This window comes from Crocuta crocuta, unplaced genomic scaffold (assembly GCF_008692635.1).
Source record: "Crocuta crocuta isolate KB4526 unplaced genomic scaffold, BGI_CrCroc_1.0 scaffold69-1, whole genome shotgun sequence".
Taxonomy (NCBI): domain Eukaryota; kingdom Metazoa; phylum Chordata; class Mammalia; order Carnivora; family Hyaenidae; genus Crocuta; species Crocuta crocuta.
Genome location: NW_027551577.1, coordinates 382,503 through 406,307, shown reverse-complemented (window position 1 = coordinate 406,307; position 23,805 = coordinate 382,503). Strand labels below are relative to the sequence as shown.

The window sequence follows — 23,805 nt, the reverse complement described above, 5'->3', positions numbered from 1 at the left end:
ACCCCTGAGTGTCCTGACTCAGTGAGCTTCCCACAATATCCTAGTGTAGCTTGAATGTGAGCCTGAGCAGAGAAAAGCTTATCCTTGAGCCAGTCTGGTTTTCTACAAGGGATTTTTGTAGGACCCCCTATATTTAGGAAAGCTCATTCCTTACTATGTTTCTTGCCTTGATATATTCTAGATTTTTCTTTAGAATATTTAAGTTGCAATACACAATGCTTGCGAAGTAAGGGGCTTGTACCAAAAAGGAGCTAATGCTTTCTGTGGGGTAGACAAATATTTTTGGTGATTTCTCTATGTTACTGAACTTTTATGCTTCAGATATTATTTCTGTATAATATAAATTTCATTGCTAGAAGACATGTTAGCAGATTTTTGTTCAGTCCTTCATCTTACACATGAAGATGCTGAGGCACAGAAACAAACAGGAAGATATCTACGCCAGGTCACGTGGTGAGTCAGTGGCAAGGACAAGGCTGAACTTAGGTCTCCTCTTCATTCTAGTCCAAAATGACATTCCTGAAGAAGGCCAAGAGAGTTTTGCACACTTCTGTTTATAAAAGTACTTCAGAGATCCCCAAAGAATCCCAGAACAGCCCATTTTCGTTTATCTTGCCTGGGCAGCATGAGGCTGTCCTTCTCTGTCATAAATTCTTTAAGCTGCAACCAGATGTTCTCTGTATTTCTCAGAGTTAAAGGGAAGAAGGAGGTTACCTGGTACTGTTCCTCTAGGGCAGCAGCAGGCAACAATCTGCTGATCCACAAGCTTTTATGAAATCATAAACTCTAACCACAGGTCTGACCTTTTTAAACCAGGAAAGTCTTTTATCACGCCAAATTAAGTATAAATTTTAAATAATGGGATTATAACTTGAACAAGCAATTAATCTTTGTTCTCTTAATTACCCTACTGTAATTCTCTAGTGACGAACATTCCTGATGTACAGAATAGATTCTTGTACTTGCCCAGAAGTCTGACACAGCATGAGCCCACTACAGAAGGTACGAGACACCCCTAAGATGATAGCATCCCACTGCAGGTGGCTACTCTCAACTTGGACACTCAAGGTAAGTGTATTAGCCCAGAAGCTCCCATTTATCCAACATGAGCAAGGATAGAGGTATTCTACTCAAGGGGCGCCTGGGTAGCTCAGTTGGTTAAGCGTCCGACTTCGGCTCAGGTCATGATCCCACGGTTCATGGGTTCGAGCCCCACGTCAGGCTCTGTGTTGAGAGCTCAGGGCCTGGAGCCTGTTTCAGATTCTGTGTCTCCCTCTCTCTCTGGCCCTCCCCTGCTCACGTTGTCTCTTTCCCTCTCAGAAGTAAAACATTAAAAAAAAAAAAAGTTAAAAAAAAAAAAGAAGTATTCTACTCAAAGAAATCTTCAGAGCTCAAAAGGTATTTAGTGCTATCTAATATTATAGGTGGAGAAACAGATCCAGAGAAAGAACTGACTTAAGTTAGTCATTTGCACAGAAATATTTCTTATACGTTTCTAGCTTTCTTAAACAGCATGTGGAATACTGACTTACGTGTAACCGATTATTGATGGTTCAGGTCCATTACTGTGAATATCAATCGTGCTCCTATGCTATGATTCTGTGGTATTCAAATGATAGGAAGACAAATGTGGGGTAATTTGCTTCTATACCAAATAATCCAAGCTGGTTTATCCTGTTTTTCCCTCCCCCACTCCTCTTCTTCTTTCTTACAGAAGGATTTTGAGACTCCAATTAGTTGGCTTCTGGTTGCAGTATATTCCCAGTAAGGCACTCATCTTTAGGAAAGGGAGTGATGATCTCGAAACCCAAGGTTGCCCGGAGCCCAAGCCCAGAGACTGCTTGCTTACTTAATAACAACAAATAACCTTTATTGAGCACCTTTGATACACTATGTATGCTATATTTTAGGTTCTTTACTTCACTTCATTCTCATAATAACCCTAGGAGAGGGCTGTCATCTCTGCTGAGCCACATATAAGTACATCTAAGTGTCCAAGATCACAAAGCCAGTAAATAAGAGGGTCCAGGATTCAAACTTGGATAGTTCTCTCTTTAAAGCCCATACTCTGAGATCATTATTCTATTCTATTTCCCTAATCATCTGAAGTATGATTTTGAAAGAAAGATTTCTGAACGATTTCATGTACAAGTGATAAAACTTGAGTCCTAGAAAGGGTAGTAATTCCCCCTTCCTCTACTCTCCTCTGCCCAAAGTCACACAGTTGTTTAAGGGAACAGATAGACGAGGATTTAGTTCTTGGATTCATTGTCCCAAGCTCTTACCATTTCGTTATGCAAAAATTCAGTGGGAAGAAAGTTGGGGGATATTGTTGCAAAGTGACATATCTCCTAGATGGGACTTAATACCCTCAGCTTTGCCTTTCCTTGGCTCATTCTAGCCACGGGACCCAAGCCACAAAAACTTAAATGTGGATTTCCCACCAGACCTGAGGCTTAGATTCTGTCACTGTGAAGGTGATTGCTCATGAGTCACACACTATGGTCAACGGAAGAAAGCTGTCTCCTTCTCCCTTAGGAAGGAAAGCAGACTTCTAATTTTTTAGCTTGTTACTCTCTTCCAGAATGAGGGAAGAGAGTGAAGTGATCCCCTCTTCTCTCTAGACTGACAGATTTCTTTTTTCTTTATTTTTAAAATTTATTGATTTAGTTTGAGAGAGAGAGAGTGAGAGAGAGGGCAAGCAAGCACAGGGTAGGGGCAGAGAGAAAGAAAGGGAGAGAGAGAATCCCACACAGTCTCCATGCTGTTAGCACAGAGCCCAACACATGGCTCAATCCCAAGAATCAAGAGATTACGAGTTGGATGCTTAACTAGCTAAGGTTACCCCAGGAACCCCTAGACCAGCAGATTACTGATAACACCTTTCTTTCTCTACCAATGCAGTAGACCCTCTCACAGACAATAAACAGCTGGTGAGAGGTCAGACCCAGCCCTCCCTCAGAGACCTTCCATTTAAAAGTAGGAGTACCCTGGGCACCTGGGTGGCTCAGTCACTTAAGCATCCAACTTTGGCTCAGGTCATGACTCACAGTTTGTGAGTTCGAGCCCCACATCAGGCTCTGTGCTGACAGCTTGGAGCATGGGCCTGCTTCCAATTCCGTGTCTCCTTCCCTCTCTGCCCCTCTCCTGATCATACACACACACCCATACTCTCCCTCTCTCAAAAATAAATAAACGTTAAAAAATTAAAAAAAAAAAAAAAAGTAGGAGTATCCCAAGTGAAAATGGGATCCCACGGTTCCTCCAGAGATTCAAGTTCAGAGAGAAGAGAGCCAAAACTCCATTTGTGGACAGTTCTATAGTTGATATTGCAGACCCCTCGTGAGAAGGCTCCTCCATCGTAGACATGCTCCACCATGTCTAGAGCAGTGGATTTGGGAATGGTTCTTGCTTCTCCGTTGTCTCTTCCTGCTGCTTACCTGTGGCTGCTGGGTGGTTAAGGGTCTCTGAGGGGATAAGACAGGGGTCCTGGACAGCAGCTGGTTCATCTTGCTGATGACCAGTTCAGTGATGAGTTGTCTGTCTTCCACCTGGTGTTCACCAATCAGTGGCATACTACAGTCCATGACCTGGTGGAAGATGTAGCCCAGGTTAGGAAAGGGTCTAGAAACCTCAAAGGCCTGGTATAGAAATTCAGAATGAGCTGACATAAAGCATCAGAGATATGTTGAAACTGGTGTTCTTGTCTTGAGCTGGAAGCATGCTCCTTTGCAGAAATAGGCCCTGTGTTCCCTTCTCCGGCAAACCTTTTCCTAAGGTCCTCCCCACCAGGCTTCACCCAGGCAAGGGCTCAGTGAGGCTGAAAGATTGGTAGCTGAAGGACAGAGTATGGCTCTAGGGCTCAGAGGTTTGCAGGCAGGACATATGAAGGTCATTCCCTTAGTTCTCTAGTTAGGAGTAGGCAGTTTTCATCTCTGAGACTTTTCACCCATGCAGTTTCTGTCTCCACATATATTCTGCCCATTAAACAACTAGATTTCTGCTTTTGCTCATGACCTGGGATCCCTTCCCTTTCACCACCATGCTGACTCTTCCTGTACCTCAAGGTCCAGGTAAATGTTTTCCTCCTTTAGGAAGAGTCCACCTAACCAGGATCAAAGACTCTGTTGTCCAGCTCACATTAATGATGAGTAAACTGAAGCCCACTGAGAGAGGGGAGGTATGATTGTCTAGAATGTTTACACGCCAAGCAGATCATGGAGTAGATTCTGAAGACCACTTTGGGCTCCTGACCCTAATCCTCTGCAAAGATCACCTACTCCTGGCAAGGAGCCTTTCCTGTTCCCAGAAACATTGGGCAAGAACATGTATGAAGGATTCATACTGCAACCCACTTTTCCTTTAATATGGGAAAAGGGAGTCAGCAAAGTTGGATTAGAGGACTAAACTGAATAAAGTATCTCTAAGCCTCAGAGAGATGCTAAGAAGAATCTCTTGCATCCAGGAGATCTAAGCTCTAGCCCAGATTGAGACACTGATTCACTCCATGGCCTTGAGCACATGCTCATGGCCTTGGGCCTTAGTTTTCTCATCTACAAAATGAGATTGAACCAAATGATTCCTAGGTCCAGTTTTCTGAGACCAAGAATGGCAAATCACTACAGTGTTCCCAGAGGAACAGCATTAGACTAGGACTCCAGGAACCCAGATCTGGCATCTCTTACCCTTGGTGTGGGTCAGCCTAGCTGGTTGCAAACAATAGCTCCCTACTGGTGGAGAGGTTTTGCAATGCACGTCCATTGGACATGTCTGGGAACCATCCCCTGGTCCAGGCAAATAAATTAAATGCAGTTTGGGCAGCCCACATAGTTCGCAAGCCAAGAGCCTGGCCTCCAGCCTTGGGGGTTGTCTCTTACTAAGATATTCCTTGGGCCAGACTTACCTCAAAAATGTAGTCTTTCCCATCTTTACCATGTACAGCTTTGACAGCACAGATGTCCAGGCCACCAAACATCTCAGAGCAGGTATCCACCCACAGCTTGTACCTGGAGGTGATGGGAAGGTGTTCTGAGTCTGGAGTGTTAATTCATATCAAACCTGCTTGCTCTCCTTGCTGCCTCCAGCTCTCCCATCCCGCCCCTCTCTTCCTTCCCTCCCTTCACCCCCATCAGGCACACTGCCTTCTCTGTAACACCCTCTCACTTTGCTCTCCAGATCCCACCCACGTTTCCAGGTTCAAAGCAGGTGGTCTTCCTTGGCTATTCCAGTGCACAGTAACTGCTCCTTTCCTGGAGCTTCTACATAGTGTCCCATCTTTATCTTCATAACTTAGCATATAACCCAGTCCTGCCTGATCTCATTACCTGGCTACTTGGGCCTTTGTGTTCTGTCCTGATCAGAGGCTCCCTTTGGGCAGGGCTCACTTCTTACATGGCTTCATCTATGAAGCTGGGAAGTTGGGCTGGGAGGTGGACAACTTCTCTCACTCACCTGTCTGACATGGCGATCTGCTCCAGCATTGCAGAGCCAGTGTTTGTCTTCCAGTTCCCTGAGATGGATGTCCTCCTGTAACAAGGTCCCACCAGGACAGGACAGGCAATGAGCCATACCAGCAAGATGGGGACATGAAATTTTCCAGAATTTTAGCTCGCTGCTGCTTCCCCCACTTGCTTCTTGTGTCAGTAGCCAAGGCAGCTTTCTGCTGAGCCTAGAAGCTGGCTGCCTCAGCCAACCCCTGCCCTCAATGTCCTCCTCTCTATAGTCCAGCCCAGACCGCTGCACATCTGGCTCCAGGGAGGTTTCTCAGATCTTCTCCATCAGATGAACACTGACTCTCCTGAACCCCTAAAGGACATTGCCTGTACCTCACTTACCATCCTAGACCTACTTTTTACATTAGTTACTTGAGCTAAGTCTTATGTGTACAAGTCTGTAAACCACTTGCAGCCTACCCACTTAGTATCTGGGCTGACTTGCTATATAGAGACTGAATTCTTTTGATCCTGGGAACACTCACAGGGTTCTTGTGAATATCTCCCCATGGCTTCCTTACTAGCTCACTTATTTATACATTCAACAGTTAATTTCTGACAGACTACAGTATTAACAATGTGACTCTGGGCAAGTTAGTTAACTTCTTCAGGCTTAAGTTGCCTCATCTCTCAAATGCAACTGATAGAATCAAGTCACCGACCTGTGACTTCTCTGCTGTGCCCCCTGCACCCTCTCCATCCATGAGCAGGAATCAGAGTCAACTAGTCTTGGACTAAACAGGAGGTAGATGACCTGGTTTCTGGTTCTGGATTTGCTCTTAACTGGCTTGGTGACCATGGGCAAGTCACTTCACTTCTCTGAGTCTCTTATCTCTGTGTAAACACAGGGTTGTCATGAGGATCAAATGATACAATTTTAAATGAATCGTAAAACACCAAAAATAGGCCTTCTTAATTACTAGTCCTCACTCAGACACAGTCAAGAGGAAGGAAGCCCTGCTCACACTATGACAGAGCCATTCATGTGCTGTCCTTGTCACTTGCTACTGTTTGGAGACTGGAGGCACTTTGCAGTCTCTACTCAGCAGTTCCCAGGAGTATCTTCCCCAGAGGTCTGATCTCAGACACTGAGAAACCTAGACATATGGCTACTTTTCAGACCCTGAGGCAGCCTAGTTAGTTGACTGATGTACGAACTCCTCACATTTGTACAGTACTGACTACTTTCCAAGGCTCTTCCTCTGCAACCCCCTCACCAGAGACTCAGTGCAAACCCCTGTTCTGAGTAAGCTGACATCATCGCCCCAACTTTACAGACAAGGAGATTAAGACTCAGAAAGGTTAAATGACTTGCCCAAGGTTGTGTATCTAGTGAAATTAGACATCAGTTAAAAAATCCAAGACTCTTGGCTCCCTCATTGTACTGCACTTCCCCTACACCCCACTGCTGAGTTCGGAAAAACACTAAACAACTAACAGCCAAATGACTTGCAAAATCTGAGTAGAGACACAAAGACAGATCATAATAAAAATCACACTGTCTTCCAAACACTGGTGGTTTACAAGTGTGTGTCTGTGACCAGGCTGAGCTCTTCAAGGGCAGGGACAGAGAGTCATTAACCTCCAGGTCCCCAGGACAGGGCCATGGTACATAATAGGGTCTTAGAAACTTTGAGTGAGTAATAATGTCCCTTACACTCCATACCTTTTTCTAACAATGAGATGCAGGACACATATCCATCCAGGCTACCTGGGGCACGAGGGAGCATAGGGAGCACCCAAAAGCCACTCAGTGAGAGCTCAACTACCTCTCAGGCCTTGTGGGTCATCTGACCTCCCCAGAGAGAGGCACATTTTTGCTTACTGAAAGTAGAGTAGGCACAGCACCCTCTTTCTGCCAAGTACGGCTGTCTCTGGATCTCTAGGGTGAGAGCTAAGGGAGGAGGGAAGACTCTCAAACAATATGTTGGCTACTACCAGGCCAGTCTCTTCTGAAAGCAAGGGGACAGCTAAAGACTTGGGGAAGAGGAGCGGATATGCCCCTAAATAACTGCCCCTTGTGAATAAGAAAGTAAGTAAATGCTTTCTAAAGCTTTTTTGGTTGTCCACCCTTCATAAATATTAGAGGATTCTCTTTTTTGTGCTTCACTGAAATTGCTTTCAGAAACCTTAACCTTTAAAAATGTGGTTTTTAAAAATGATCCTTAAGGATCAAGATACCCTTGCTCCACTGTCATAAACATTTTGTGTTTATGTAGGAGATTTTAAAAGTAAAGGGCAGGAAATCTGCTTTCCTACGTGCCTATACATATCGATTTTTCAGCTTCTTTTAGCTACTTTTCATAATGATCTTTAAAATGATCTTATCTTACATTGTGTACAATTTTAAAACAACCCTAAATTCCTTTTGGAAGCAGCAAGATCTTAAATTAAAAAACTATAAACTTTTAAAAAGTAGTAATCTAGTCCAAAAAGGTAAAAAAGATCTATGCTTCAGTTCTGTACAAGGGCTCTTCCCCAAGTACTTACTGGCTGCCTACTCTGGGCCTGCTGCTGTACAGGCCGATGGGGTTGCAGAGATGATTCCCCTGTTCCTCCCCAGGGAGCTCAGAGGAGGGTGACAGAAACCCCTGTGTGTGCAGAGTTCTGAGAAGGGGGTGTAGGGAAGGGCTCCTAACTAATTCCAGGGGTGGGGAGTACAAACACTGAAGGGAGAGGGTGATGGAAGAACAGTGGAAATGGCTGAGCAAGGGAAAGGGAAGCTGCTGAACCTTCAAGTCGGCTCAAGTGCTGAGCAGCAAAGTCAAATCCAATTTGTTACAATGTTCTTGTTTGTAAAGGAAATACTATGCTATATTTTTGAAAAAGTGAGAGGCAAAATTTCCAAAATTTGAATTGTAATAAGATATTTGCATTCTTATGTATATTGTATAAGATCAGGGCATCCTGAAAGAAATCTTTTCTTTCTCTAAATTCAAATGGAGGAAACTTTCAACTTTCCTTTCTGGCAAATGGACACAGCCATGTGGAGAAGTCATCTCTTCTCATAACCAGTAGGCTTTTAATGCTCTGTGGTGTTTTCAGGGCTCTATATTTTTATTAGTAATTTCTTAACCTTTTCTGAGTTCTGGCAGCCTGGTCAAACCTATGGATTACTTTCAATGTATAAAAATACATAAGATATGCAAATGTATATAATAAAGTACATAAGATAATAAAGTCAATTATTTAAAATAATTATAAAAATAGTTATCAAAATATTAAACAAATCTGTGATTAGTAAAAAATACATTTCTTTGTAAATAACAAAAGTATTTACAGTGGTTTGATAACCCATGATTCTTAAGTAGTGATAAAAATAATTGATATTTAGAGATATCTATCACAACTCTAGTGTGAGTCAAAAATCTCTGTGAACCTTATGTCTAAAGGAGCTAGAAAAGGAACAGCAAATAAAGCCTTATTAAAGATTAGGGCAGAAATAAACAATACAGAAACAAACAAACAAAAAACAGTGGAAAAAAATCAACGAAACTAAGAGCTGGATCTTTGTAAGAATTAGTAAAATTGAGGTGTGCCTGGGTGGCTCAGTCGGTTAAGCGTCCAACTTCGGCTCAGGTCATGATCTCACGGTTTGTGAGTTCGAGCCCTTTATCGGGCTCTGTGTTGACAGCTCAGAGCCTGGAGCCTGCTTCGGATTCTGTGTCTCCCTCTCTCTCTCTGACCCTCCCCTGCTCGCGCTCTCTCTCAAAAATAAATAAAACATTTAAAAAAACTGATAAACCACTACCCAGACTTAAAATGGCAAAGAGAAAGCACCCAAATAAATACAATCATGAATGAAGGAGGGAGAGATCACAACCAACATCACAAAAACACAATTATAATAGAATATTATGAGAGACGCCTGGGTGGCTCAGTTGGTTAAGCATTCAACTCTTGATATTGGCTCAGGGTTCAAGCCCCGCATCGGGCTCTGTGCTGAGAACTCTGAGCTTCTTTGGATCCTTTCTCTCCCTCTCTTTCTGCCCCTCCCCTGCTCATGCTCTCTCTCTCAAAATAAATAAACTCCCTCCCACCTGCCCAAAAAATAAGAGAATATTATGAAAAATTATATCCCAACAAACTGGGCACTCTGGAAGAAATGGAAAAATTCCTAGAAGCATACAAACTTTCAAAACTGAAACAGGAAGAAATAGAAAACTTTAACAGACTCATAATAAAGAAAATTAATCAATAATAAAAAATCTCCCAAAAAACAAAAGTCCAGGGTCAGATGGCTTCCCGGGGGAATTCTATTAGACATTTAAATAAGAGTTAATACCTATTCTTCTCAAACTATTCCAAAAAATAGAAATGGAAGGAAAACTTCCAAACTCATTCTATGAAGCCAGAATTATCCTGATTTCAAAACCAGACAAAGATCCCACTAAAAAGGAGAACTACAGGCCAATATCCCTGATGAATATGGATGTAACAATTCTCAAGAAGATACTAGCAAATCAAATCCAACAGTACATTAAAAGGATTATTCACCACAACCAAGTAGGATTTATTCCTGGGCTATAAGGATGGATCAATATTCACAAATCAATCAATGTGATGTACCACATTAATAAAAGAAAGGATAAGAACAATATGATTCTCTCAATAGGTGCAAAAAAAGCTTTTGACAAAATACAACATCCATTTTTTTTTAAATGTTTTTATTTATTTCTAGGAGAGAGAGAGAGAGACAGCATGAGCAGGGGAGGGTCAGAGAGAGAGGGAGTCACAGACTGAAACAGGCTCCAGGCTCTGAGCTGGCAGTCAGCACAGAACCCGACGCGGGGCTCGAACCCACGAACCGCGAGATCATGACCTAAGCGAAAGTCGGACGCTCAACCGACTAAGCCACCCAGGCGCCCCTCAACATCCATTCTTGATTTAAAAAAAAAAAAAACTCAACAAAGTACCTCAACATCATAAAAGCCATGTAAGAAAGACCCACAGCTAATATCATCTGAAAAGGGAAAAACTGAGAGCTTTTCCTCTATGGTCAGGAACAAGACAGGGATGTCCACTCTCACCATTATTATTTAACATAGTACTGAAAGTCTTAGCCTCAACAGTCAGAAAACAAAAAGAAATAAAAGGCCTTCAAACAGCCAAGAAAGAAGTCAAACCTTCACTATTTGCAGATGACAAGATGCTCTATGTAGAAAACCTCAAAGAGTTCACCAAAAACTTGCTAGAACTAATACATGAATTCAGCAAAGTTGCAGAATATAATCTCAATGTAGAAAAACCTGTTGCATTTCTATAAACCAGTAATGAAGTAGCAGAGAAAGAAATCAAGGAATCGGTCCCATTTACAATTACATCAAAAACAATTAGATAACTAGGAATAAATCTAACCAAAGACGTAAAAGATCTGTACTCTGAAAACTATAGAACACTTATGAAATAAATTGAAGAGGACACAAAGAAAGGGGGAAAAAATCCCATGGTTATGGATTGGAAGAACATTGTTAATATGTCTATACTGTCCAAAGCAATCTACATATTTAATGTAATCCCTATCAAAATACTACCAGCATTTTTCACAGAGCTAGAACAAACAATCCTAAAATTTGTATGGAACAACATAAAGCCTCCAATAGCCAAACCAATCCTGAAAAAGAAGTGTAAAGTTAGAGGCATCACAATTCCGGACTTTAAGCTATATCACAAAGTTGTAGTCATCAAGACAGTACGGTACTGGCACAGAAACAGACACACAGATCAATGGAACAGAATAGAAAACCCAGAAATGGATTCAGCTATATGGTCAACTAATCTTCAACAAAGCAGAAAAGAATACCACCTTCAACAAAGGGTGTTGGGAAAACTGGATGGTGACATGTAAAAGAATGAAACTGGACCACTTTCTTACATTGCACACAAAAATGAATTCAAAATGGATAAAAAACCTAAATGTGAGACGGGAAACCATAAAAATCTTAGAGGAGAACACAGGCAGCAACCTCTTTCACCTCGACCAGAGCAACTTCTTACTAGACGTGTCACCAAAGGCAAGGGAAAAAAAGCAAAAATGAACTTGGGACGTCATCAAGATAAAAAGCTTCTGCACAGCAAAGGAAACAATCAACAACACTTAAAAGGCAACCTGGAATGAGAGAAGAGATTTGCAAATGATATATCAGATAAAGGGTTAGTATCTAAAATCTATAAAGAATTATCAAACTCAACAGTCAAAAAACAAATAATTCAGTGAAGAAATGGGCAAAATACATGAATAGATACTTTTCCAAAGAAGACATCCAGATGGCTAACAGACACATGAAAAGACACTCAACATCACTCACCATCAGGGAAATACACATCAAAACCACGATGAGAATACCACTTCACACCTGTTCAGAATGGCTAAAATGAGCAACTGAAAATAAAAGATGTTGGCAAGGATGCAGAGAAAGGGGAAGCCTCTTACACTGCTGGTGCGAATGAAAACTAATGATGCCATTCCAGAAAAGAGTATGAAAGTTTCTCAAAAAGTTAAAGATAGAACTATCCTATGACCCAGCAATTGCACTTCTAGGTATTTACCCAAAGGATACAAAATCACAGATTTGAAGGGGTACAAGCACGCCAATATTTATAGCAACATTATCAACAATAGTCAAACTATGGAAAGAGCTCAAATGTCCATCGACTGATGACAGATAAAGAAGATGTGCCGTGCGCACGCGTGCGTGCTCACACACACACACACACACACACACACACACACACACACACACACTGGAATATTACCCAGCCATCAAAAAGAATGAAATCTCGGGGTGCCTGGGTGGCTCATTTGGCTAAGTGTCTGACTTCAGCTCAGGTCATTATGTCATGGTCCATGAGTTCAAGCCCTGCATCAGGCTCTGTGTCAATAGCTCACAGCCTGGAGCCTGCTTCACATTCTGTGTCTTCCTCTCTCTCTGCCCCTATCCCACTCACACTCTGTCCCTCTCTCAAAAATAAAATTAAAATATTAAAAATTAATGACATGGATGGAGCTAGAATATGTTACATTAAGCAAAATAAGTCTATTAGAGAAAGACAAATACCATATGACTTCACTTCTATGTGAAATTTAGGAAACAAAACAGATGAATATATGGGAAGGGAAAAAAAAAAAAAGAGAGAGGGAGGCAAATCATAGGACAGTCTTAACAACAGAGAACAAACTCCAGGCTGATGGAGGGAGGTGAATGAGGGATGGGCAACATCGGTTATGGGTATTAAGGAGGCACTTGTTATGGTGAATACTGGGTGTTATATGTAAGTGATGAATCACTAAATTCTACTCCTGAAACCAACATTACACTATACGTTAATGGACTAGAATATAAACAATAATTGGGGAGAAAACCCCCCAAAACCCAAAAATCTCTGTGATTATCTTTAGTGACAAAGTCACATGTGCTGTTTACGACTACTGTAGCCTCTTGCCTTGGTTTATAACCGAGGAGATGCCAAATTTCACTTAGAGGTTAGTGAAAATACATATTAATTTAATTTATTATCTTAGTTCATAGGCCCTTCTCTGATGTGAAAGGAACAGGGGCTAAGAGTCCCTGACTTGTATGGCACCCTCTTTCTGTTCTCTGCCTTTTGGGCCAGCTGAAGTTAAACTCAGGGTTGGCTGCTACCTGGCGGCTCAGATTTTCCACTGGGCTGAGGAGAAATCGAAGAGTATCTGCTGAGACCCCAACCCCACTCACATATAAGCCTTGTAGTTGTTGCCTATCTTCTGGACCCGGATGTCATACTTGGCGTCAATAAAAGGCTCTGCTGTGGCATATGTCTGGGTGAGAGCCACCACACTAGCAATGTCCTGGAAGTCGTAGTGGTTTTCCACTTTGACCTAATGTTGAAGCGAGGCAGAGAGGGAGAAAAGGAGACACACAAATGCAGATACTGAGAATCACAAGAGCCCTGAGCCCCTAAACCCACTGAGATGTTGCCCATCCTGAAGCAGACCTGGATGCTACATCTCTGGAGGAGGCCCTTCCTCTCTAGCTCCCCTCCTGGAAATCAGGAGCCACACTTGCTACAAAGGGCCCAAGGGCCCAAGCCTATACTCTGTTTGTTGGAAGAGGTCTGTTTGGGTAACACTCATGGCTTCAGAGGGGCCAAATCATCTCCTTGGAAAAGAATTCATAGAGAAAGGAGGCAGACCAGTCCATAACCAGGCTCTCTGAAAAGCACCCTTCTTGGCCTCAACCCCAAAGTGCAGCAAACCTTGGCCTTACCTTGCCCATGCCTGAGTGAGCATGGCCAATCTTCACCACCACAGGGAACGTAGGCAGTGTCAGCTGAAACCAGAGGAGAAAGGAATGAAGTAGTCAGAGTGTGCCTCACTCTCTGTGGACTCTTACAAGTATTTTTCTTGGTAATATCCTTGGAAGGGCCCTTTAAAGAACTAGCCCAACCTACTTGCTTTACAAATTAAAAAACTGAGGCCCATAGAATGAAAGTGATTTGCCCCTCTCTGCTACTCAGTACTCTCTACATTTTTTAAATTCATTTTTTCAATCTTCTCTGCATTAGACAAACTCTGGGCAGGATCTGTCCTTAGCCAAGAGAAGTAAGTAAGTAAGTAGGTAAAGTAAAGCAAGCCTCTTTGAAAGGGTGAATTTTGCTCTATGTAAGTTGTATCTTAATAAACCTGAATTTAAAAAGAAATGTACTCGGGCTACTGGGTGGCTCAGTTAGTTAAGTGTCCAACTTCAGGTCAGGCCATGATCTCATGGTTCCTGAGTTCAAGCCCCACATCAGTCTCTCTGCTGTCAGCACAGAGCCCACGTCAGATCTTCTGTCCCCCTCTCTCTCCACCCCTTCCCATTTGCTCACTCTATCAAAATTAAAAATGTAAACATAAAAAAAAAATGTATCTTTGTGGTTCTTAAAAAATTTTTTTTATGTTTATTTATTCTTGAGAGAGACAGAGTATGAGCAGGGGAGGGGCAAAGAGAAAGGGAGAGACAGAATCCAAAGCAGGCTCCAGGCTCCAAGCTTTCAGCACAGAGCCCAACCCAACGTGGGACTCAAACTCACCAACTGTGAAATCATGTCTTGAGCCTAACCCTTAACCCTCTGAGCCACTCAGGTGCCCCAAGAACACTATCTTTGGAATCTTAATACCTCTTTTGTGATGTACCTTTTAGTACCCTCCCCTCCCCCTTCAAACTTCCAGCTTTCCTGTATTGAACCTGGCTTTTCTCCCTCTCTTTCACACTGTCTGCAACTGCTCACCAACACCCGCAACTCACCATCAAACACAGCTTAGTATGCTAAGGTCTCTTTCTGCCTAATTCGGGGTTCGGAAGAGAGCTGACATAAGAATTCAACATGTTTGGGACACCTGAGTGGCTCAGTCGGTTAAGCATTTGACTTTGGCTCAGGTCATGATCTCGAGGTTCACAAGTTCCAGCCCTGAGTTCCAGCCCCATGTCCGGCTCTGTGCTGATGGCTCAGAGCCCTGAGCCTGCTTCAGATTCTGGGTCTCCCTCTCTCTCTGCCCTTCCCCATTCATGCTCTCTCTCTCTCTCTCTCTCAAAAATAAATAAACATTTAAAAAAAGAATTCAACATGTTTATTGTTTGACCGATATCCTTAAACTCTATCTTGAAGGAGCCGTATTTTAACAGAGGGACAATAGGAACTTAAAAAGAGAACTACCCTCCAAAGGCGGGATTTCAAGTGGTTTTGAAACGAGGAGGGAGGAAGTACCACCGTGGAGTGCTCCCCCATATGTCAGGAGACTTGCATTCTAGTCCTCTCTACTGGCTTTCTGCAAGTCACTTTACCTCACTGAGCCTCTGTCTTCACATCTGTCAATGAAGAAACTGGACTGGATGCTTTTTGGGGTCCGACCAATAATAAATAAATACATCAGTCTCTATCTTTGTCCGGGTATTGTATGAAGAACCAACCTGGTCACCAAATCTCAAACCTTCAATTTCCTTCATTTCAAACATCACTATCACACCAAAATGAGAACTGTCTTTTGAAAAAAATTAAAGTTGACTCTGATGAAAAGTCAGATTCCCATGGGAATCCTAAGTGTGACCAGATACTGGGAGTACCTGACCTGAGGATTTCAGTTATCCTGGCTGAGGCCAGTTGAAGCTGGGGCAAAGCTTGGAAAGTTCAAGCCTATTTTATAGGGAAGAAGGTGAGGCCCAGAGAGGCAAAGGCTGCAAAACTACCTAGTGATAGAATCAGAACCAGCCTCCTACCTCCTAGTCCAGCACTGTGGAAGCATCCTGCAATAACCTCATGGATCTCCTTCCATTTGAAGACTTGGAGCACTGTGCTCTGCCACAGAGAGTGGGCAAGGTTCTGGTCAAAGTGACCCCACGTGCCTTGCTTGTTTTCTAAGCTGCCCCACCTTCTATGACAAGACATAGTCTCTCCAGTGAGTAATGACAGAAAATAGCAATGAGTGGAGCCTACGGTCTGGAGAGGACTTTGAGGCCCCAGGTTTGCCCTAAGTGTTGGGATAGCCTGCGCTTTGAGCCCCCACCAAGAGCACTGTCCTCAGCCATCTGCAGAGTCTGAGGCTCTGGATATGGGAAAAGGTTTCTAACAGCACTGGCTGCTTTCTCTGACATCTCTCCCCGCCCCTCCGGCTGACAGAGCCAACACACACACACACCCCAACTTTCTCTGTCCTATTCCATTACTGTTTGCTGTTGCTTTGGAGCCTCATAAATAGGGCATTGAAAACACTTCCTGCAGCTGAAAGAAGCCCTGAGTAGCTTGTCTCATTCCCAGTGTGCAGCTCGGCAAGGGGTCCGTCCTCTCTGTCACTGTCTCTTTTGCCTGTTGTAATTCGGTCTGCCTCTCTCTGACTCTGCCTGTCTCACTTTCTGTTTGTGCCTCTCCTCACTCTTGTTTCTTCAGCTTGAATCACAGCCCCTCTCTGTCTGCCCTCATGCATTTGTCTTTGTTGCACTTTCTGTCTTTCTGCCTTGACACCATCCCTTTTCTCAGTGCCTTCCCTTTACTTCTGTCAGGCTTAATTGCTTAGGCAGGGAAATAGAGGCTAAGAGCCTCTCTCCTGGCTTCCCTCTTCATCTTACTGAGCCTGCCAGTCAGGAGGGCTGCGGGTCCGCAGCCATGGGTGGCCTACAGCCAAAGGAGGGAGGAGCCCATCCGGGAGGGATTGGCCCTAGGTCCACTTCAAAAAGCCTGGGGTGAGGGGCGCAACGTTCTGGATGAGTCCTGGAGGGCCCGTTTGGTCCGACAGACCCCACAGGCTCAATAGGGCTTTGCAGTGTCATGCCCCGGAGCCCCCGGACCGCGCCGAGCTGGGCGCTGTTGCTGCGGCTGCTGGCACTGCTGCGGCAGCCGGGGATGGGCGAGGCCTGCAGCTGCGCCCCTGCGCACCCCCAGCAGCACGTCTGCCACTCAGCGCTTGGTGAGTCCCGAGGCCCGAGAGGTCCACAGAGGGGAGGTGGGTGTGTGGGGTTGGTATGGGGCCAAGCTGCAGACCTGTCATCTGGAGGGAGAGGGAGGAGATCAAATACTGCACCAGTTGCCTCCCACTGGGGTTGATAGGTCGGGCAGGGCCAGCACCATAGCAACCTTGCAAGTTGCAAGGAAATGAAAGACAGTCTAAGGGACCCCCCATAGCGACCAACTCACCCCTGCCTACTGTAATTATGGAGTGTCAGTAAAGAACAAGTCACAGAGTCTATGCAGTGATTATTCTGAACTACTGGATGCAGGGAAGGGAAGACAGGGGCCAGGGGATTGGGCTTTCATTATAAACATCCCACTGTTTCCAAGCCTATAACTGATGTTGCCTCCATGCCACCCCTCCCAACCCTCAACACACACCTTTTGCCCTTTCTCTTCCCTCTGCCTGGAACACCCTTCCCCCACACCCTTAAATTCCCCCCAAACTCTATTCATCCTTCAAGGTCTTATTCTGGTATCTCTTCTCTGAAGACTTCTGCACTCCTTGGTGCTACCACAGTATCTCTTACATTTTTTGTGCTCCCACTATGCTGTGCTGTTGTTCTTTGTAAGTGTTCTACATTAGACCAAGAGTCCTGCAGGATGGGGGACCTTTAATCATGTTTATGGACCTAGCACCTAGTGTTGGGCCAGGCACAGAGGAAGAACTTTATAACCAGTTTTTGATTAATGCCCACATGGCAAGAGACAAACTACTGTGCAGGGTCAGAACATATTTATTAATTCAATAAACATTGACTAATGTCAGCTCTGGGCAGGCTCTGTTGAGGCCTCAGGCTATGTAGGTAGAAGACTGCAAACTCAAGGGGCTCCTCCTCCCTCCTCTACCCTGGTGCCCACTCCGACCCACTGCAGTCTGGGCTCTGGAAAACTAGACTCTCAAAACTAGCAGGTAAACTCTAGAGATTGTAGGACCCAGCGGGCCTGAGGGGTCTGGAACTTTCAGCAACTGCAGAGGAGTTGTTTCTGGGCCCCCACTCTTACACAAAATGGTCCAACTCACAACCCAACGAGCCCTAAACCCAGAATTCCCTTATAAAATTTTCCAGGGGCCTCAGGTCATTCAGATACCAGGTGGATCTGAATCCAGGTGGATTGCTCCTGGTGAAAGTCCCCTTTTCTCTTTTTATGTAGCCATTCGGGCCAAAATCTCCAGTGAGAAGGTAGTTCCTGCCAGTGCAGACCCTGCTGACACTCAAAAAATGATCCGGTATGAAATCAAACAGATAAAGGTACATGGGGACAGGACAGGGTGTTAACCCCCTTGGGCGGCTGGGAGGAGTGGGGTCTGTGTACTGGGAGTTTGGCTGGTAGGTCAGGCGACCCGGCTCATGGATCCTGGGGTACTGAGGCTGGAGTGGGGGTGGTTGATATGTGGGGAGCAGGGCCCACAGACCCTCAGTGGCCATCTAGTCCTACAGCTGCCTGTGCGTGGGGCTCCTGGAGGTACTCTCACTGGAATAAACCAAGGTTTAGATTTTTCTTAATAGAGAAATGACCCAGTTGGGCCACCAAATTCTGAACTAGACTTTTGCCTAGTGTTTTTAGATTGAGAAATGATAAGTTTTTTTTGTTAAGATATAAAGTATATTCCCTGACCCAATACTGCCTTTTTTTTTTTTTTTTTTAATAATTGCCTTTCAGATGTTTAAAGGGTTTGAGAAAGTCAAGGATGTTCAGTATATCTATACACCTTTTGACTCCTCTCTCTGTGGTGTACAACTAGAAGCTAACAGCCAGAAGCAGTATCTCTTGACTGGTAAGTTAAAGACCAACAAGCAACCCTAATAGTCTCTTTCCTAAGGAAGGCAGTCAAGAAGGAGTCAGGGCTGTCCTTGGGCAGCAAGCTGAGCCAGGTGGCATTTTCTTGGGCATAAAATAGAGCTGAGAGACAGCCTCTGAGTTGGGAGGAGCCATGTTAACCTTCCTTTCAATGCAAGTCTTCACTACAGTGATCTTTGCTAATGCTTCACTATTTTAAGGACACACTGCTCTCCCAGCCTAGGGCAGCTGGTTCTATTTTTAAATAGTTTTAATTGGTGTAAGGTTTTTGATACCTTGAGCCAAAAATCTGCCTCTTTGAAACTGCCCTTTGTGGGCTCAGCTCCGCCCTCTGTCCTATGATGATCCTTCAGAGGCCTGAGGACCATGCATTCTAGTTCCAGGCTTGTTGGCTGTGGTTCTCAGACACCTTCCTATCCTGGCAACCTTCTCAAATAGGATATAGCCTGCCCCTCCTCTAGCACAGGACCCTAAACTGGACACTGCACTACAGGTGATGTCATGGTGTCAGAGAGTAAATGAGGATTGTGCCTGTGCAAACTCACCCCCCAACACACATATTATAGTTATTACAGTAACTTTAGATAGCCACATTGGGTCATGCTCTTGGGTCATAATGAGCCTCTGTGGCTAACTCACATCACGGGCCATATTCTGGGGGTACAGTAAAGCTCAGGTCCTAACAGGAGCCTTGAGTCTAACATGGTTATGAATTCTATGAACTTGGTCCTGGGCAGGTCTCCATACTCAATTGGTTGGGACAGAACAGTTAAGGAACCACACAAGAATATGACTCCATAAGTGAATGGATGCAATACTAAATTATGTTGTAGTTTAGGGAAAAGGGTCATTTGTGTGGTTGTAAAAGTTAGGGAAGCTAATTGTTGGTGGGACCTAAATTGACCTTAAAGGATGAAAAATATTTGGAAAGAATGCAAGAAAAAGAAAACATAGCAGGTGGGGAGAACAGGAGGAATTTCCATTATCTGCCCATCCATTCAGCAATAATGACCACCTACTCGCTGCCAGGCCTTGGGCAGGAGGGTCTAGACTCAGTGACAAGTCAAAGTTCCCAAAGAGTTCACAGTCCAGGCTTGGCTCTTGAGAAGTCATAGCCACTGGAGGCTGCACTGGTACAGATGCCCCGGATCTAAGGATGTGGAATTGTGTTGATCTGGGAGCTTCTGGATGGGAGAGACAGAGGCAGGGCAGGCCACTGAGCCCTGCAGGTCCCAGGACTGTCAGCAGATGAGGCCACCTCACCCCTTCTGTGTGCTAACCCTCTACCAGGCACCGCAGTGCATCAAGGGCAGGAGGAGACATGCTCTCTCCTCTCAAAAATGTCAAGTCTAACTGAGGGTGGGAATAAACGACAAAACACAAGTCTGCTGAAGAGTCATCATGGTACCCGTGCCCTTCAGGAGATGGCACAAGCTCTTCTGCTTAATGTTGAAAGCCCTTGTGATCAGAACACCGCCGACCTCTCCAGCTTTGTCTCCTGCCACGTGCGAGTGACAGTTCCCAGCCCCTCATTTTCCTCCAGAGCTGAACTAAACTACTTGCAGTTGCAGAAGGTGTTCTTCTGGGCTACACCCCACCACCCTGCACAGGGTAGTCCCAATGTCCAGAAGTCCTTTCCCTCACGTATCTTGCAAGTGAACTTCTACTCATCCCTGCAAGGCCCGACAGAAGCATCATCTCCTCTGAGACACTTTCCTTGTCCCCAACCCCTTCCACAGATGGAGATAATTATGTTTTCTTTCATTCTTGTGCTGCATCTTGTGTATAATCACACAGCAGTGTACTTTTTGCCTACTTCTCTGTCTGCCCTATTGCTTGTTAAGCTCTTTGGGGGCAGAGATTCTGTCATATTTATCTCTGTATTTCTAGTACCAAGTCATAGTCATCGTGGTAGTTGCTCAGTGAGTAAATGAGCAACTGAAGTTCTAAGAGAGGTGTGAGCTAGGGTGGCCAGAGATAGCTAGGAGGATGAGGTGGTACTGAAAAGGGTCTTTGGAAGATAGGAAAGAGTTTGATAGGTAAAGAGAGGGAACTTTCCTATGGGGAAGGAGAGAGACTCACCAAGATAAGTATCAATAGGGCAGGAGATGAGGCAGTGTAGATATTGGGAAGGACTGGAAAGAAGAAGTACCTATTATTTATGGAAAATTCTGTGGACCCAAGCTGTGCTGGGAACTTTACCGATATTCTCTCACTTAATCCTGACAACAACTCATCTTCCAGCTGAGAAGTTCTACTTTTTTAAGGTCACACAGCTCTAAATGAGAGAAAAGAAGGGGATTACATCAAGAGTCTGATCTTAAAGCCCATGTTTCTCTCTCTGTACCATGCTAAAGGAAAAAGCCTTCCTCCCACAACTCTCTCCCATACAAACATAATCTGCTAATATCTTCACTATAAAAATTATAGAGGTTTTTTTTGTTCTTCGTTGAGCCCCATGTCACCACCACCACCAAAATCTATTGAAGAGGCTACAATGACAGTATCTTTGAGGACCCAGGCTTCTGGTCTCCATGAATAGATTCCTCATCCTAGGTTTTCCTCCATTCCCCTTGAAGGTCAGATCCTCAGTGATGGAAAAGTCTTCATCCATCTGTGTAACTACATCGAACCATGGGAGAACCTATCCTTTTTGCAGAGGGAAAGCCTGAATCACCACTACCATCTGAACTGTGGCTGCCAAGTAAGGGAATGTCCATTTCCAAGGTCTTTGGGGAGTGGAGGAGGGGTCTTGAGCCTTGCAGTCTCGTTCTTCACGTATTCCTTCCATTGTACATGCATTTATTCACTTACGTACTATATTTGAAATCTGCCATGGATCAGTCACTGTATGAAGTTGGCCATGGGAAAGCAAGATGGTCCACAGTCCATGATCTCAAAGTTCTTAACATTTTGGCTGGGAAGGTGGCCGTCATATAAAGACTGAGATAATATAGCTATCATTTAATGAAGGTCTACTTTTGTCAGGCCTTGTAATGGTCTATTTATTTAAAATATTTAGTCTTTATAACAAATTTATGAAGAATTAAGATTTCCATTTTAAGGTGAAGAAATTAATGCTTTAAGAAGTGAAGTGATTTGCTCAATGTCAGTGGTAGAGTAAGGACAGTCAGGCCTGTCTGACTTCAGAAACATCATTAGAGAGGCAATAAGGTATGTTAGGAGCATAGGAGACGGGGAACTCAGGAGGAAGTTTGGGGACTAGGAGAGGCTTCATAAGTCAGTGGCATTTGAGCTAGATTGTACAGATATGTAGGAGTCTGAAAGGCAATAATGGAAAAAGGACGCTCTACTCACATTGATGTTATGTGGCTATGACTCTAGATTACCACCTGCTATACAGTGCCCTGTACCATCTCAGCCCCCAATGAGTGCCTCTGGACAGACTGGCTGCTGGAACGGAAGCTCTATGGGTACCAGGCCCAGCATTATATCTGCATGAAGCATGTCGATGGCACCTGCAGCTGGTACCAAGGCCGCCTGCCCCTCAGGAAGGAGTTTGTTGACATCATCCAGCCCTAGTAGAGGCCAGTGACCACCACATTCCTTCAAGAGTCCTGAAGTCTAAGCCAGTTCTCCTTCCTTGTGGAGCCCTGGCTGTTACCATCCGCCTCATCACTGCCAGCCAATGGGAAGTACCAAGTGGATGATCTGGCTAGTGTTAGGGTAGGGATGGGGCATGTTACAGCTTGTGTCCAAACGCCAGCCCAGAACCTGTCAAGGGCCAGGAAAAGTAACTTGACGTTTCTAGCCTACCTTCAGCCCATCTCCCCTGCCTCCCAAACCCTTCAGTCTAGCTAAACCCTGCTACTGAAAGTTTTGATTCTGGCTTAGTTTGTTTTCTATAGCCAGAACTATTTCCTTCTCTCCCTGAGAGAGTATGTTTTCTCTTACTGTAACTTTTTTTTCTGATGGGGAGAAATGGTGATTTTTACACATATGAGATGATGTAGCCTTGTGATGTAAAATACCAGAGATGGGCTGACAGAATCAGGAACAGGCTGATTTGGAGGAGTGAAAAGAACAACACACTATGGCTGTATGTCCTCTACTCATGTCCCAACTCATCCTAATCCTCTCATATGCCTTCATCTGTTTTGGGGAGAGATATGGGGGGTGCAGAGTCACTCAGTGTGAGTGACTGCAGTGGCCTAACCTCACTCCACATGCTATAATCCTCTGTACACCATTCTTGGCAGAGGATCTGGCCAGTCAGCATACCTCTTTGGACAAGAATAGATTTAGGTATTGCCTCTCCAAGTTAACTATCCTTAATGCCTTCAAATGATGTTCATAAAGCTTCTCCTGTTTCTTTTAGAAAGTCCTTCTCTACTCGATTACTAATGTTTTCATTCCTAATTCAGAATTTTTTTTAAGTCAAAAAAAAAAAGCCTTTTTCTTGTAGAGATGATATTCCCCATTAGCTTTTAACACCTCAGAGAGACCTTAGGAAGGCCTCTCTTGAGGGCAAACTTCAGGATAGAGGACAGGAGAGAAATAACACAAGGCCCTTGGGGGGGGAAAGATGGTAGATGGGGAACATACTTTGTAACTCTTACAACTGTTTTCACTGGTCAGCCCCGCTAGGCGTTCTGGCAGGAAAAAGCCAGCTTTGTTCCTTGTCTGCTCCTCAGCTCAGTCCTCTCACCACCGTGTATTAGAGTCCCGGAGAAGTCCAAGCACAGACCCCTTAGGGTTCCTTTGACTGTGCAAGTCTTCCTGGCTTGCCCTGAAAGGGAAAGCCCTATGCTCATCTCAAGAATTTATTAAGAATGAGGGCTTAGGGGCGCCTGGGTGGCTTAGTCGGTTGGGCGTCCAACTTTCGCTTGGGTCATGATCTCGCGGTTCGTGGGTTCGAGCCCCGCGTCGGGCTCTGTGCTGACTGCCAACTCAGAGCCTGGAGCCTGTTTCAGAGTCTGTGACTCCCTCTCTCTCTGACCCTCGCCTGCTCACGCTGTCTCTCTCTCTCTCCTAGAAGTAAATAAAAAGCATTAAAAAATTAAAAAAAAAAAAAAAAAAAAAAAGAGGG

General features: G+C 44.4%; 2 protein-coding genes across 2 annotated transcripts in view; one reads left to right on the top strand and one right to left on the bottom strand.

The window, feature by feature from the left end:
- Positions 1 to 23,805, bottom strand: part of SYN2 (synapsin II) — a 191,144-nt gene that overhangs the window by 19,890 nt on the left and 147,449 nt on the right. Inside the window, exons 7-11 of the mRNA XM_077751633.1 lie at positions 13,739 to 13,801; positions 13,208 to 13,350; positions 5,452 to 5,526; positions 4,904 to 5,006; positions 3,441 to 3,590 (exon numbers count right to left, since the gene is read on the bottom strand). Of these exons, the coding sequence (XP_077607759.1) occupies positions 3,441 to 3,590; positions 4,904 to 5,006; positions 5,452 to 5,526; positions 13,208 to 13,350; positions 13,739 to 13,801 (534 nt within the window). The remainder of the gene's footprint in view (positions 1 to 3,440; positions 3,591 to 4,903; positions 5,007 to 5,451; positions 5,527 to 13,207; positions 13,351 to 13,738; positions 13,802 to 23,805) is intronic.
- On the top strand, positions 16,773 to 23,124 carry TIMP4 (TIMP metallopeptidase inhibitor 4). The gene is made up of 5 exons (XM_077751583.1): positions 16,773 to 16,911; positions 18,108 to 18,205; positions 18,618 to 18,732; positions 21,335 to 21,459; positions 22,101 to 23,124. The coding sequence occupies exons 1-5, from the start codon at positions 16,773 to 16,775 to the stop codon at positions 22,296 to 22,298; spliced, it is 675 nt and encodes a 224-aa protein (XP_077607709.1). The 3' UTR covers positions 22,299 to 23,124.

Coding starts and splice junctions, on each gene's coding strand:
- TIMP4 (XM_077751583.1), top strand. CDS start 16,773: ATGCCCCGGAGCCCCCGGACCGCGCCGAGCTGGGCGCTGTTGCTGCGG. Junction 16,912..18,107: donor CGTCTGCCACTCAGCGCTTG/GTGAGTCCCGAG, acceptor CTTTTTATGTAG/CCATTCGGGCCAAAATCTCC. Junction 18,206..18,617: donor ATGAAATCAAACAGATAAAG/GTACATGGGGAC, acceptor ATTGCCTTTCAG/ATGTTTAAAGGGTTTGAGAA.